Source organism: Triturus cristatus, chromosome 10 (genome assembly GCF_964204655.1).
Source record: "Triturus cristatus chromosome 10, aTriCri1.1, whole genome shotgun sequence".
In the NCBI taxonomy this organism is placed as follows: domain Eukaryota; kingdom Metazoa; phylum Chordata; class Amphibia; order Caudata; family Salamandridae; genus Triturus; species Triturus cristatus.
This window is the reverse complement of record NC_140593.1, coordinates 510,371,967-510,388,317: the sequence shown is the minus strand read 5'-3', so window position 1 is coordinate 510,388,317 and position 16,351 is coordinate 510,371,967. Positions and strand designations below refer to the sequence as shown.

The 16,351-nt window shown below is 42.3% G+C and overlaps 1 protein-coding gene across 2 annotated transcripts in view; it reads right to left on the bottom strand.

Moving 5' to 3' along the window:
* The window catches only part of LMBR1 (limb development membrane protein 1), a 753,627-nt gene that overhangs the window by 497,733 nt on the left and 239,543 nt on the right, over window positions 1–16,351 (bottom strand). For both annotated transcript variants that reach the window (XM_085631970.1, XM_085631971.1), the window contains exon 5: window positions 14,613–14,716. In XM_085631970.1, coding sequence (XP_085488096.1) covers window positions 14,613–14,716 — 104 coding nt within the window. The remainder of the gene's footprint in view (window positions 1–14,612; window positions 14,717–16,351) is intronic.

The window sequence follows — 16,351 nt, the reverse complement described above, 5'->3', positions numbered from 1 at the left end:
ACCCACTAGCTGGAACAGAATTAAGCCAATGAACTGTCAGGAGTTTTTCTAGACCCCAATACTTGCTACGGAAACCGGCACAACAACTTGCCAGGATGTCCAGCCAGTCCCCTTGCCAGACAGGTACATGATGTTGTGTTATGATGGCAAGACATCCAACTCATTGCACAAAAGAGAACGTATGGTGGTAGCGGAAGGTGTGACCTAAGGCACTTTGGCCCTAGGTCCATGAGGTTTACTCCTGTATGCCCTTACTGGCGCAATGTCTGGAAAAGTCATCCGAGCAATCCGCAGCCATCTTTGACATCACAGGGATTGAAAGTTCCTGCAAGATCTTGTTCACTTTAGGGTAGACTCCTCCATAAAAGGAGACCACGTTGACTTTCAGCCGCTAATCAATGAAGTTTTAAGCAATGAAGAAGCAGTGGACAATGGACCAGCACAGGAATGTTTCATCACGTCAGCCCTGAAACATTGACAAGAGACTGATCCTTAATTCTGCTAGCACCAAACCAGGGTCTTGCCAAATCAGCAGGGATTGGAACATCGATTTTAAAGGGAAAGCGAAAATTACTTGAGAAAGAAATCTTGCTTTGAGAGTTAGGGAAATCAAGAACTAATCTTATGGACAAATCTAAGTACTCAATGAAGGAACTGAGTGACGGACAGTGTGAAAGAGGCCATGTGACTAATCTTGGATGACATGACATATTTCTGTTCGAATTTATCAGCATATCGTATCACTGACCTTTGAAACTGACACAGGTTTATTTGGGCAATAGTAAGCATGCACAGAATTCTGAGATTGTTGTGACGATGTTGTTTGGTATGAATCTTAATCTCTCCTTTATTTGATCTAGAATCCACAAACTAATGTTCCCTTCTTCAAACGTTGGGAGTAGTGGTGCTATTCATCTCATCCCCAAGACAATGCAGACCTCTGCTAGGGTAGGACGTCCTTTGCAATGAATGAAATAACAGTGTGGTGCTATTGCGGCAAGAAGAACTCGGAATAACGGACATCCATCACCACAGGTTCTACTACCAATCATCCCCTCCCCCCCCCCTTCCCACCATGTTTATCATCAACTAGTCATTGAATTCTATCCCATGGGTGCTACGTCTGGGTGCTGGTGGTGTGTGCGGACATTCTGCTCCCACGAAAGCATCCGAGCAGGGACCATGACAAATGGTGAAAGTCTAACTTAAGACTGTCTAAATTGTGCATGAGAAAAGTACGCATAGCCAAGTATTAGTACTCAGTAAAATAGTCTGTCTAGGAGATTAAAATAAGCATATAAAGGCTAAAAATATTTTGTACACAGGTTTAAAATGATTTTAATGTTTACATCCACAAGTAATAATTTAATGATAAATTTGTACAAGGGAAATAACAATCAATTTAAGTTTTTCCAATGAAATGCTCATAAGCCATGAAATAAAGTGAATATAGATAATAGAACTTCTGTTTATTCAGGGACAGTATATGAAAATCACATAGGGTTGATATTTTACATATGAATAGGAATAACATTTGACTTTGATTTGTTTTGATATTATATTTTATACTCTATATTGCTCAAATGTTAAAGGAGTTGTATTTTATATTATAATAAAATATATATATTTATTTTTTTAACAGGAGACAGTTTCAATCAGTGATTTAATTGTCGAATATTGAATAGGATGTAGGAAATTGGTTCAGTGCATTCTGATTGGTTAGAGGTTGGTTGTTGAACTAAGAGCACAAAAGGGAAAACTTGCTAAGATTTTGAGTAGGGTCAATCAATACCATTACCCATACCAGTTTTCTCTGCATTGTTTTGGAAATTTACCACAGGTATCCCTGATGGTCACAAAACCTACAGGAATAGAAGAGAAAATAATAGAGCAAAGCCCAAGCACTAAGCATAGTGCAAAAAGAGACCTGTCAAATGCTGCCCAGGATCTAGAAGACCTAGATTGGCAAAGCAAATTAGGACAGCCCAAAAAATGGGAAAAGGAAAATCCAAAGGATAATCAGGAAATAGGGGGTAAATGGGGCTCAACTTAAAATTGGTGGAGAAGGATGATGAAGAGAGTGACAACAACATTTGGTCTCAGACAACTCAATTAAAGGTATTAATGTGTTTCAGGACACACCATAGACTACGTTGGACATTGGTAGCCATGAGACAACATCTCCAACCTCTAACCCACTCACCTCCCCACCAACCTGTCTAAGCCTATGATCTTCAACAAGCAGTTTACAAATTCTGTATGCACATGAGAAGACACAGTGGTACAGCTCAAAATTGTTAAACTAATCATTATCCAACTCTCTGAGATGAAAGTCTGAAGGCAAATCTGGAACACCCGGAGGTACCATAGAGGCCCGCTTTTTAAAGTAGCCTCAAAAAACAAAGGTGCTGGAGAACTGCCCGAAACACAATAACTTGAAAGTGCTAGGCATGAAGGAAGGGTCTCAGGGGTACGACCCAAACAAAATATTTCATCAGTTATTACAACAGGATTTCCTATTGATAAGCCAGTGAAATTTTACATGTAGATTTACAGCATGCTCATGGACTAGCTCTCTTAAGATTTCACTAAGCTTATAACTATTCTTGGTTATCTGAGCAGCTTTCTTGTATGAGAATAAATATATTGAATTGACTTGTCCTCAAATCAGTTGTTGCAGCAGAGCAAGCGGTTTTAGTTTAGAAGTGATTTTGCTCAGAAGACCTTTAACCCACCAATGTCCGCTACATCACATTATGGATGTCATAAAGGAACAGGTGGGCTGAGGTTTTTTTCTAAGTTGGCTTACAATTTCTAAAGAACAGGTGGAACTACTGCTGGATGTGCTCTGAACTAAGCAGGAGAAGGATCTTAAAGAATAACAGCAGCAGTGGAAGTATTGCAGTACAAACATCGAAAGTGGAAGGGCAAGGAGGTGGGGGAATCAAAGTAATTTTTGGGTCTATACATTTCTTTCAGGCGTGATTTTTTAAGGGTAGGCAACGCCCAGTTTTAGGACGCTGGAACCAGGGCACCACGTGTGGTGAGATTCAGGTTGGCATCACGTTAAAATTAGCCTTATACATTTGACACATGGGTTGTGTTGTGATAAATAAAATTGGTGCAGAGAACTGGTAAGGAGGTGCTGTGCCAGGTGCTAAATGTGTTGTCTGCGACAGCTGTACAGGGGTTATTTCAATGAGTGTGTGGTTAAGGGGTACAATGTTGTTTAATGACAGAGGGGTGATGGGGTAGCACAGGGGATAAACAGAGAGGAAAAAAGGAAACATTTGACAACTAGTGGTGGCAATTTATGTGAAGTTTTTTTTGCAGAAGGGATGCTTAACAATGCATCCTGGAATGTTAATGACAGACTAAATTCATAGAAAGTGTCTGAAATTGTTTTTCAAGGGTTTCTTCCCCCCCCCCCCCCCCCCCAAGGTAGGGTTGTGCACTTCTTGTAAACCCAACCAAAATATGTAAATTCGCAGTGTTTAGTGCTCTTATTACAAGTAAGGACACAGAGGAGGGGGTCAGGGTTTGGGAATAATTAATTGTTCAAGCTTGTAGTGGTAACTGCAGGCTATTTATTTGTTATACTACCACAACACCAACAACCCTGGGCGGTTCTGGAAATGTATGCAAGTTAGTTGGAAGGGCTTGTGGTTTTGTGCTAGGACTTTAATTTAACACTTGATCCCCAGCTTGATACTACTAACCACTAACCTTGTAAACAGATGAGGCAGTGTCTGCACTACACATTAACCTACAGTTGGCTGAAAAGTGGAGTCACTTGTATAAGAATAGGACTGGGTTAATATTTTTCAGCCTCTTGTTCTCGCTACAACAGGTTGAATTTAGGTTTGGGATAGAAGGGTTGGATAGCTAAATATATTAACAGAATCCACCCCTAGCTTTCTGAGACCACACAAAGGTGGGAGTGTAATCCAGGGGCTGCCATCTGCTGCTAGCAGGAGAGGCTGGGGGTCGCATTACAAAGGCGGCAAGCCTTTGAAGCTTCCCCTCTTTGAACACTGGCCCATCCTGGGGAGGAGGCAGGACACCTCTGCCCAGGATGTGCATTGTTTGCGGTCACAGAGAGCAGAGGCTCTCTACCCAGGGATCCAGAAACATGTGTGGCAGTGGCTGGCTGCCTTCAGCCGGTCAGAGACCACACCAGGGTTGGTAGAGAATCAGGGGGGGCACCTCTGAGGTGTCGTCTGGGTACATGGTACAATAAATCCTAGACTGGCATCAGTGTGGATTTATTGAAAGGAGCAGTTTGGTACCAAAGACTTCTGTATTCAGTAAAGCCATCATGGAGCTGTGGAACTCGAGCTGTTGAGTTCGCAACCCATGTACTCTCTATATCTTTACTGCCACTTACAATATTGGGAAATTGTGCCTAATGTTGTCAGAGCATATCTGCTTATGCAGGTCTGCCCTCACCTGTAGTATAGTGCACCCTGCCTTAGGGCTGAGAGACCTGCTAGAGGGATGACTTACCTATGCTGCCAGGCGGTGTTAGCCAGACAGGGTGCCATGTTGACTTTGTTGTTTTCTCACTCACAGGGGCTTGCAGACTTCAAGGGCGGTGGCATGGCTCAGGTTAAGAGGGTCCCAAGGGACCCTATTCAGCCCTCAGGCCCTAGGTACCAGTTACTAGGGACTTACAGGGGGCAGAAGTACCAATAGGGGGGTTGTTTTAGGGAAGGAGCGCTCCTCTGGGCACTTGGTTGGTAGGGACCCTGAGCACTACATTCGAAAACACATCAAAACCAGGCAAAGAGAGGGGGGCTAACCATGCAAAATAGGCACTTTCTCACAGTTAGTAGGTCATTAAAGGTTTTAATCAAAGTTGCTCAACTACATATGCAGCTCAAGAAATAAATCTCACCCACAACAGATATTTGTCCTGCTAGTATTCCTCCTTTGGATAAAGCATGCAGAGCTTGCTCTGAAATCAGGTAACTAATTGGTGGCAGTCATCTTCCAAAACACAGAATGAAGTTCCAGTTTAAAGAGATTCTTCTCACAAAGAACTACTGTACTGCTTTTCAAGATAGATTCCTCTGTGTGTAAAATAAGAGATCATATGGGTAAGACATGGTAGTTTTTTCTAGTGAGGAGCCAACAATATTGGCAGCCTCAAAGATGAAAGAAATGTGCTGGACATTTTGTTTCTCAGCTGGATGAGATTCTTCACATGTTTTGACAAAATACCCACAGCATGTATGACAAGGCAGTCAAACTAAACAGCCCAAATAATCACTGGCAAATGTAATCAGCAACATAATTCATAAGTCCAAGCAACCAGTCAAGGCCTGCAGTATAGTTGCTAGCATGTTGACACCAAGGAGCAACTCCAAATTCTATAAGGCATGCATTAGTTCATCCAGTCTACTTTAAGAGAAAAATGTCTTGGTGTGATGAGCTGAGGAGTATTCCTGGATTCATGCAAAAAGAAACCACAAGCATAGAGTGATTAGACAGTACCCAGAAACTCTATTCGTCGACATATACCACTGCTCCTCCAATGGTCAGCTAAAAACGGACCCCATCTTCCACATCTTAAGACCTGCCAATTGGAACAACATCCTTAAAACCCGCCTGAGCATATCTAAAACAACCAACACTCCATACAGCTGCAAACTAGTGATCACACTCCCAAACTGCCCTAAACGTAACGGTTACACCTCAGTGACCATCTTCACCAACGGCACGGTCATGATCCAAGCCAATAACGACAATCTGGAAGCCTTTGACTCCATCTTTCCATCGCTCCGCGATGCCCCAGCACACCTGCACAACTCTTGCTCACCCGACTCACTATCCCACAATAGGCCACACCCCCATGAGATCTCACAAAGCAAGCGCAAGACTTTTGCCAAGAGAGAGCCCGGAATACACCCTTACCCATCAACCACAGATAGTGATACCAATCACACTAGGCCTCCCAAGACTCGGCTCGACCACTACCCCCATATGGAACCAGACACAGAGACCCAATAATACAAGAACCGCAACGTCCTCCCAGGACGCCCTTACCCACTCCAACAGAGACGACCCAGCGACTCGCCCTGATGGAAAGTAAGCTAGAAACGATAATACGGGGCCTCTCAGAAATCCTAATGAACCTCTCCACACCCCGAAAGCCCATCCAACACTCATACCAGACACCCTCAATCACCAACTTGAATCACCCTCGACCCTATAAGCCCCAATGGCACAGATGGGACACAAACCCCCTCCCGAACCAGATGCAGAGACTCAAAAGAACCAGAGACGCTATGTTTTCAGTGAAGTATTGGATCGTGCCGCCTCATATGACACATCCACCTCAGCCACCTCCTACTCCAAGATCAAGGTCATCACCGGATTTAGAAGAGACTGCCTCCACCCCAGATCCGCCAGACCCCCAGCCTCCCTCACCAATATCCCAAGGGCCCAGCCAAATGAGAATCTCAAGAACAAAGGATCCAACACCAACTGCATGCTCATTAACTGTAGATCGGCTATCAAACATGCAACAGACCTGGAAGAGACCATCCTTTCACACGACAGACATCACATTCATCACCGAAACCTGGCTGAGCGATTTCTCTCCCCCAGATATAGACATGCTTGTGTCCCCAGGTTTCACAATCATCCACATAGACAGAAAAATCAAACGAGGGGGGGGGGTATAGCAATCATACACAAGAACAACATCTCGGTGAGGGAAAGGAACACCCCCAAATAGAACTCTTTCGAATGTCTCACTGCCACTATCAGGATGAATGACAACAGACCTTTACTCTACCAACTCTTATACCACTCACCAGGAAACTCCTCCACTTTCGGGGAACACCTCTCCGACCTGATCACTCAATGCGCACTCCACGACTCCAATATCATCCTAGGTGACCTCAATCTCCACTGGAATAATGAAAACAACACACTAATCAGAACCTTAAACGACCTACTAAACAACAGCAACCTTACACAACACTGCACAGAAAAAACCCACAACAAAGGCTCTATACTCGATGCCATTATCACTCAAGCAGACATGGTCTCCATCGACCACACCCTGCCTGTTGACTGGTCTGACCACCATATCATTCTGTTCCACCTAAACCAAAAGATCCAAGCCAAGCCCCGCACGAAGGACCCCCCCCTGCTGGCGAGAAATCGAAGTCAGATTCCCCTCACAGCCCTGGAGGCAAGGATAAGCTCCCTCCTCCCCAGCAACTCTGAGGAGCTCTCAACTACAGAACTCACCTCCCACTACAACACTACTATAACTTCCATTATGGACCAAATAGCTCCTATGAAACTAAAAAGAGTCAGAAACATACCATCTAGATCTTGGTTCAACACAGACAAACTCCCAAAGACGTGAACTAACAGCAGTAGAAAGACTCTGGCAGAAAAACCCATCCTCAATCCTACGAGCTAAACTCAAATCAACCCGAAAGAAATACAAAAATCACATAAAGATGGAGAAAGCGTCCTTCTTTTGCAATGCCCTTGACAACGCAAACAAACCTAGAGAACTCTTTACCCTCATCAGACAACAAACGTCCAAACCCCCGTCGACCCCAGTCGTGGCCTCCAAGGACATGTGTGACAATGTTGCCAATGTCTTCAACGACAAAATCACCAAGATAGAACTCTCCCTGGACGTGCAAAGCTGTTCCCCAGACAGCAAAGCGTCCACAGAGACAGATGGAGATACCACACTTAAGCACCCACCTAACTTATGGAACTCCTTCAACCCCATCTCTGAAGCAGAGATCGTCAAAATGATTGCCACCATGAAACCCTCAGCACACGTACTGGATCCCATACCTGTCCACCTGGCCATAAAACTCAAACTATCCTTAGCCCCACACTGGACCAAGATCATAAACAGCTCTCTGAGTACCGGAGTCATGCCGGACTGTCTCAAAACCGGCCAAGTCACACCTCTACTGAAAAAAACGGGCGCTGACACAAACGACCCAAACAACTTCAGACCTATCTCCAACCTCCCTCTCCTAGCGAAAGTCCTGGAAAGATGTGTTCTCCTCCAACTCACCCAACACCTAGACAGCACTAACCTCCTAGACCCTCACTAATCAGGCTTCAGAAAAGGATATAGTAAAGAGACAGCAATCCTAAATGTAATTGATGATTTGCACAAATCTCTTGATACAGGCCAATGCTGCCTACTCATACTCTTGGACTTTTCGGCAGCCTTTGACACGGTTGACCATAATCTACTCATTAAAGCACTCCAAGAAAGAGCTGGAGCAGAAGAGGTGGCACTACAGTGGTTCACCTCCTTTCTACAGAACCACACCCAAAGTATAAAAATCAAAACTTCTCATTGAACTCACTCCCCGTTAGACGGGGTGTCCCCCAAGGATCAGTACTCTCCCCGCAACTGTTCAATATCTACATGGAATCCCTCACCACCATACTCAAAAAGTCCAACATTCCCTTCCACCTCTATGCAGATGCCACCCGAATCTACCTGGAAACCTCCTCCCATGATGACATTAAGAGACTGAACGACACTCTTAAAGAAGACCAACACTGGCTTTCACACAACCACCTAAAACTCAATCAAGACAAGACTGAAATCCTCCTAATCTCCAACGCCGAGGTTAACCCCCAAATCTCAGAATGGCTAAAAGCGATTGATGCGCTCAACTACAACCCCACCTTAACCGACTCTGCAAAATCGTTGGGAATCACCCTGGACCCCAAATTAGACATGAGCAAACACATCAAGAACACTGCAAAGAACGCCTTCCTCAACCTAAAACTACTAAACAAAATAAAACCATTAATCCACTCAGAACGACCTCAAACAAGCTTCTCAATCCCTAGTGTTTTCCAGGCTGGATTACGGGATTGCACCCCTCACAGGATCAGCTAAATCTCACCTAACTCCCCTCAGATCAACTCTGAACGCTGCAGCCAGAATGGTCACAAGAGATAAGAAATATGATCACATCTCCACTGCACTCAAGGAGCTAAAATGGCTCCTGATTGAAATGCGGGCCAACTTCAGAACTGCCTGCCTCACACACAAAGCACTGCACACGGGGAAACCTGCATACCTGGCCGCAAAACTTCTCGTCTGGCCGGCCATCAGAAGCCTGAGGAGCACCAGGCCCTCTGAGAACTCGCAAACAAAAAACCGCATCCTGATCTTTCACAGGTAATGCACCCAAAATCTGGAATTCCATACCAGTCCATACATATCATGACGAACCCCTCCTACTTACAATTCAAAAAGCAGCTCAAAAACCTCGTCCTCAACAGATCTCTCCCACATGGATAGCTGCAACCTAACATTCGAAGCATGCCCACAGCAGCACACAATCACTTTGGCGCTTAGAACTCTACCTCATGACATTAAGAACTCTACCTCTATTGCCCCAGAACTATCTCCTGTACCCCCCCCCCGCCAAATCGCATCACGTGTCGTTATGCTCTCTTTGACAAGAAGGCCTTTTATATACTAGTGATAATTTACCCTACGATTGACATTGTGTGCTCCACACAAATTTTCTGTGGTACGTCCTGAGACATTGCACATACTTATATGTTTATATATCTTAAAAGTGTTCATGCTGTAAAGCGCTTCGATACCTCCGGGCCTGGCTAGCGCTATATAAAACTCTTAAATAAATAAATGGAAATAGGCTAAGATAGAGGTCTTCCCAAGACTTACAAAAATACAGAGGATAGAGTATATGCTTTTAAAAAAAACAATAAAACTTTTAAATTGTGATGTAAACATTTTTGTAATATGCTTACTCTAGAAGTCATCTCAGCATGGCAGCATTGTTTTGTGCCTGCCGTCAAATGTTCTTAAATGTAAACTCAGAAACCAAACAGTTGGAGTGAGTCAAAAATACCACAACCACTATGGCATGAATTTGCCAAACGTTGAAAAGGCTTATAAACAGGTGAACTGAGCTTACCTTTGAGAAGTACTGGCTTGGATAGGCATACCCTGTAGGTTTATTTAGTGGATAAGTGTACTTTATTAATTACCAGTAGAAAAGGTATGCATAGATTCAGATACAGGGATGTCCCCTCTCTGGTACGTCGGTTTCTGACCAAGCCACTACTACTTGCCTATAGGGAAATATCGCTCCCTCCTCAAGTGTTCCGAAGGGGCAAAGAAAATGTAAGTATATACAGATGGAAAAGCAATTTCCATCAGTGCTCCCAGGTTAGCCCTTCCTGCAGTAGTCAAGGAGAAGTAAAGATTGGTCTCAAGGCTGGATATAAGCTCAACACAAGGACAACTATGATTATGCTGAGGATTAAACATAGTGGGAAAACATAGTGGTGGACTATGTGCTATATTTAAAGAGTATGTATTGCTTACCTGTGCCAGGCTTGCTTGGTTCTAGAATATAAAATAACTAAAAGAATATTTTTATACAAAATCAATTGGTCTGAAGTTCAGTCTTTGAGTGTGTGATATCATTTGCTGATTGTGTACAACAAATTCTTAACACTACCCTCTGATACAGCCTTACTGCTCGACCATACTACCACAAATAGAGAGTAAGGTGCTATCTACTTTTACCTCTGCCTACCTTTGGGGTTCGACTGGACTCTGTGCACACTATAACTCACTTTAGTATCGTATATACAGAGCCAGCTTCCTACAGTATGTACCACAAAAGCAGAGATGGCAAAATCTGCCTCTTTCACAGATAGAGCAGTGGCACTGTCAAGATGCGTTTGAGGTCCCACCTTCTTTATTTGTTTACGGCACGTATGCCGGTTGTCCATCCACATATTTAGGTGCTTAAATGAACACATTCCTCCCTTTATCTGAGACTATAAAAAGCACATACAAACTTTAGAGTCTTGAAACTACCATTAGTGAGAGGAGTCTTATCAAGAATTTACTTCCTATCACTGGTTGGCAATGGGGTGTTGACTATGAAGCCTGGTGGGGGGTGATAAAATGGTGTTCTCAGTATATATATTTTTGCCCAAGGAAAGGAGGGGCTATCTAATGACATTTGGGAGCTAGAGGTTTAACCAAGTGAAGTTCAAGGTGGTAGAGAATCTCTGCTGAGTGAAGTAGGATATTCTCAACCAAGATGCCATCCCTTAGTATCATAATTACACCCTTATTTGCCATAATCCAAAACTCCCAAAACTTAGCCATGATAATGAAGACCAGAACTGGCAAGAGCATGTTGTGTCATGTTTTCACAGTATTTCGAGCAGGGCAGTATCAAATCTCTCATATATCTGCAACTGAAATTTTATATAGCATCTGAGGACTTCTTTAAATACCTTCTGAGGTGAGAATGTTTTTATTTATACACAGCTAACTGGGAAGTGGCTTTAGGGTACCACATATGAACTTTATTTAATGTTTGGTCAACCAAATTTTATAATTTCCAAATTGTACACTTGAAATTTGGAGTGTGATGCCCCTGCTCTACCCCACTATTCTTCCAGACAAAAATTGAAGAGCAAAGCGGGAGCAAAAATATCATCAATGGTTACTGAATTTTGACTGGACTTTAGGGCAAAATGAGTGGTAAAGGCTAATTATCAGCTTCAGCAAATAAGTGGGAATGGAACACAAGAATTTGACTACTTCAGAAAAAAAAAAAAAATGTAATTATGTTTTTTCCATCATTAAGGCTATATGTAGGTTTAAAGAGAAACTGGGGTTGGTTCGGTGTTATCTTCTTAATTGTAAACCCATTAGTATTTTTGAATAGGACTAAATCTGTGGTTTTGTTAGATTTTATTTTGTGGGTCTGCCGCCAAGCCTTGATAAATTAAAATAAATTGGGACATGACTCCTTATTGGAAAGGGAAGGTGGTCTGTGGTATGGATGGTTATTTCTCACTTTAAATTAACCTGTTGATGCACAAAATTGGGAAACATATTAGACAAGTTAGCAAACTTTATGCCTTAGCACCATACAAACCTCACCTTCCTTTTTCACTCTCGCACTGAAAACAAACAAAATGGCAGCCGACACTTCCTGATTTCGACCGATTCGAACATTGACTAACATGTAACCACCAATCAGAATTACGCTCGCGCACGTTAGGGTGCTCGCACGGTGCGCGCTTATAGATATTTATATGCTTTTAAATGCTATTTTCTCAGGAAGTACTGAACAGATTGACACCAGACCTGCAAAAGGCACTTCCCTGACCTGAGGACTACCTCTCTGCCAAATTTCAAGTAATTCTGTTCAGCCGTTCGGGCTGTACCTTCAACTAAAGGTCCTATGGAAAAATGCATGGGGAAAACGCGTTTTGGGACCCCCCTTTTTTCTCGGCCCCCGCTTGACGAATCACCCCGAGACTTTCAGGGTAGGCGCTGAATGGAGCGCCCCATTAGTTTTGAAAATTTTGCGAGGATTCGTCAACCGGCGCCAAAGTTATTCAAAATAGAATTTTCAGATTTCCTATGGAAACTCGGTCCTAACTATAACTATCTACTGGCGACCGCCAGTAGATAATATATGACAATGAGTTTGAGATATATATATCTCCAACACATTATCACGCTTTCAGCAGACAAAACAACGTACGCCCGATCTTAGTGTAAGCAGAAATGCGTTATTTGTGATAAGGCAGGCTGCCACAGATCCAACGCATTTCAGCTCCTGTTCACGCGCCTTGATCAACTGAACAATTTACCGTTAAACAGAAGCACAGAATTTGATCATACCCAAGAGCATCTCATTATGCTCGAAGAGTCCCAGCTGCCTGGCTCTCCAGTAGTGATATACTGCCTCCAGGCCATCTTTGTGTTGAATGCTTGTGTATTATGCCTAAACATCCATTGTCACGGAGTAAGAACTTTCCCAAGGGATTGAGCATTAAGAGTATAACATCATGGCTTAAGAAAATGCACTTTACTTTTGCTTTTGAATTATGTAGCCTAAAATCCTGAACTATGAATTGACTTGCCTCCTTGTAAATAGAAACACTGTTTAAAAAAACCAACAAAAAATGGAATGCACAAAGGAGGAAAAAAAGACAATGAGAGATATAATATGTTTTCTGTATTCATTAGAATAAATATCGTAAGGTCATAAGAATTGTTTTGGGAATGTGAGACAACCATAACTTCACTTTCCCCTTTCTCTTTCCAGTGAATTTCTGATTTTTCTGTAATATTCCATATCCAAGAGTTTCTTCCACCCCTCCCACTTGCATGTGGCCAGCCCCTGCTTCGTACAGCCTTTGGCCATGTGCAATAGGGTTTGGAAGCAGGGCCTTGCCTCTGGTAAGGCCATGCGTCCATTGCTTCAAAGACAATCAACTCCTACTGCGCAGGCCTTTGGCCATGCACAGCGGAGTTGGGTGGAGGGCCTGGCATCCTGCAACCATTCCGCCACAGGTGTGCACAGCAGTAGTGGAAAGCAAGGCCTGAGTTCAACCCTATGCGGGCGGATAAGCCCTACTACGTAAAGCTTGAGCAATGGGGAGTAGCCGTAGGGTTTAGTTTATAGTCAGACCCTTCATTTTTATTTCTTTTTAGAAGTGCAGAACCTCTACAGATCCTTGAAGCCAGGTGTTGGACCTGCAAATCTTGTGAAAAAAACTTTTAATCTCACTGATTCTCTTTGGAGACCCTTTCACCAACATGGGCCTAGGGGTCTGGGCGTGCTCACCCTAACCCTTTTTGTACCCTTACAAAAAAAATGTTCGCAGGACTTTAGGCAGAGTCCTGTAATGACAGCGACAACATTTTCTCTCATTGTGGCTAGCGGTCAGATCCTTTCGGATCCATCCTTGGATCTGCGACTCCAAAATGGTCAACAGGAAAAAAAGCTGCCTCAACCAATAAGATTTAAGAATTCCTTTGCACCAAGCCCACTTTTTTTTTTTTTTTTTTTTTAAACCTTAATGGTGAAAAAGTTCAAACTTCAAGCCAAGATTAGTGTAATTGTGTTCAGCTGTTTTTTCATGTAACAATGAGTGTAAGCTCCTCTGGGAATTAAAAGGGATACCGCGCTTTTGGGATTGGGACCCCCTAATTATTTTCATGGTCCGTTTTTGACAAGCCTTCTTGAAACTCACCATAACGGACCCAAGGTGGATGAATATTTTTTGGGAACGTTTTATGCAAGTTTGTTGAACGGCTCTAAAGTGATTGAGAAAACAAACTGTGACAACTACAAATATACAGAAGCTATTGCGGACTCTCCATTACACACACACACACACACACACACAAAAGTATACCTCAACAACACCAGTGGTGCTCAAAAAGCATAGATTATTTAATAAATTATTACACTCTGACATGAGTGCATACTGATTGTTTCTCTGCCGAAATCACAGGAATATTGTGAAAAGTGTGTGAGCATGCGTGTCAACAAAAGATGTGCAACCTTAAATTAATTTAGCGATCAATGCCATCATTTATAAATTTGTGATATTATTCAGAATAGATAAACCCAAATGGAAGGATTGTGAAATAAACTCATGATATGAAAACTGCCCTTTTAATATATCTGAGAACGCAGCTTTAATATTTTGACTATACTTTGAATTGTTAACTTCTGCTAGCTACTGTAGGACTGAATTGTTCACATATTAGGTCTTGCAGACTGTAAGGTTACCTTTTTTAATCCAGCAAATCCCTCCGATTCCAGGAAGAAAAAAGCAAATGGCATGAGGACAAACAAGCAAAGATTGGAAAATAGGGAAACAAGGTTCCATAATCCTGGAAAAAATAAATTTGCATAGGATTATTTAGGGCATTTCTTTCAATTAACACATTTGCAAAATATCAAACCAGTATTTTCTAAATTGATCTGCAACATTTGTCATAAAGGTCATCATTTGGGAAATGCCAATTTATTGTGCTATTCATGAATTAATGAACTAATTCAAAGTATACCATATTAATTACACTCTTAAACATATTAAATGGATCTAAATATTAAGTCTGACCACCATTAAAGGGCTCACAGTGGAACGTGGAGTGGCAAATCCTCTCCCACGCAGGCTTGTACAGTCAGCATCTCTCGATGCTTGCAATACTGCACTGTGGAACAATACCCCCCACTGAAGGTATATCTATCTATCTATCTATCTATCTATCTATATATATATATATATATATATATATATACATATCTCCAAACATTACCAAAATAAGAATGCACACTCAGAAGTTCAAAGTTGATCACCAGGTAATGTTTGGAGAAATGATGGACCGGCTTGGGGTTCCTGCCGGCTAATGCACCACCTGACTACGAGACAGATCCTGGAAGGACCCAGATTTGTTTATATTATATTATATTATATATATATATATATATATATATATATATATATATATATATATATATATATATATATATATATATATATATATATATATATATATATATATATAAATATAACATACATATATATATATTACATACATACAGCCTCCATATAAAATGGTGCATTTTGATATGATTTGTTTATTTACCAGACCACAAAAGACAAGGGCTCCATTTATATGAAAACTAGGACACCAAAATATATTGCTGTTCTACGGTCTGACGCTAGCAAAGACCTTTTCGTTTTCTCGAAATTATATAAGTAGTATATTTATTTACATGGGCTTTAGGCCAGCTCTCTTCATCCGCTTGTTAATCTTTAGAATTTATGGTCCACCCACCACAGCATACAGTACAGGGATAGCTCAATTCAACCTTTGCCAGGGCACGAGTCTGCGTCCACCCACTTTTTTCACAGGGCGCCGTCCACCCTGCCAAGAATTTGGGCCCCACTGAATAATGTGCTGAACTCGTCCCGGTGCAATTTCCAAACACCGGGACTCTTTCAGCAGCCCCTGTACGTTGTCTGCTTTCCATCTGCAACAAGCAACAACGTGCAGACGGGAACGGGGCTTCCTTATTTAAGACTGCTGCTGGGCCCATAACAAAGTCCGAATTTGAGGGGTCATCAGGCCTCCTTTTGTTCCAGTCTCTTGGCTGGGAGCAGTCAGGAACCTCATACCTGATGCAAATGAAGCGGAGGGGAAACAAAGGCTCACACCTTGTTAACACTTTACATGTACTTAAGAGAGGCAGCTTTTCACTGTGTTCAGTCCCTGTTTAGGAAATATGCATGCACTGTAGGAATATCAGATGTGTTGGTCTTTCCCAGTATTTACCCAAAGCAAATTGCATTTATTTAGAGCTTACTTCCCCTGAGGAGGCGTTGAAATAATTGAAGTACCACTATTTTGTTTTATATAGCCCTACTCATTCCAATGCAGGGTGTCAGAGCGTTTTACATCAATACGTGCAAATTACATGTACAATAAATTATATGTGTGTAAATAAATGTACAGGATGTG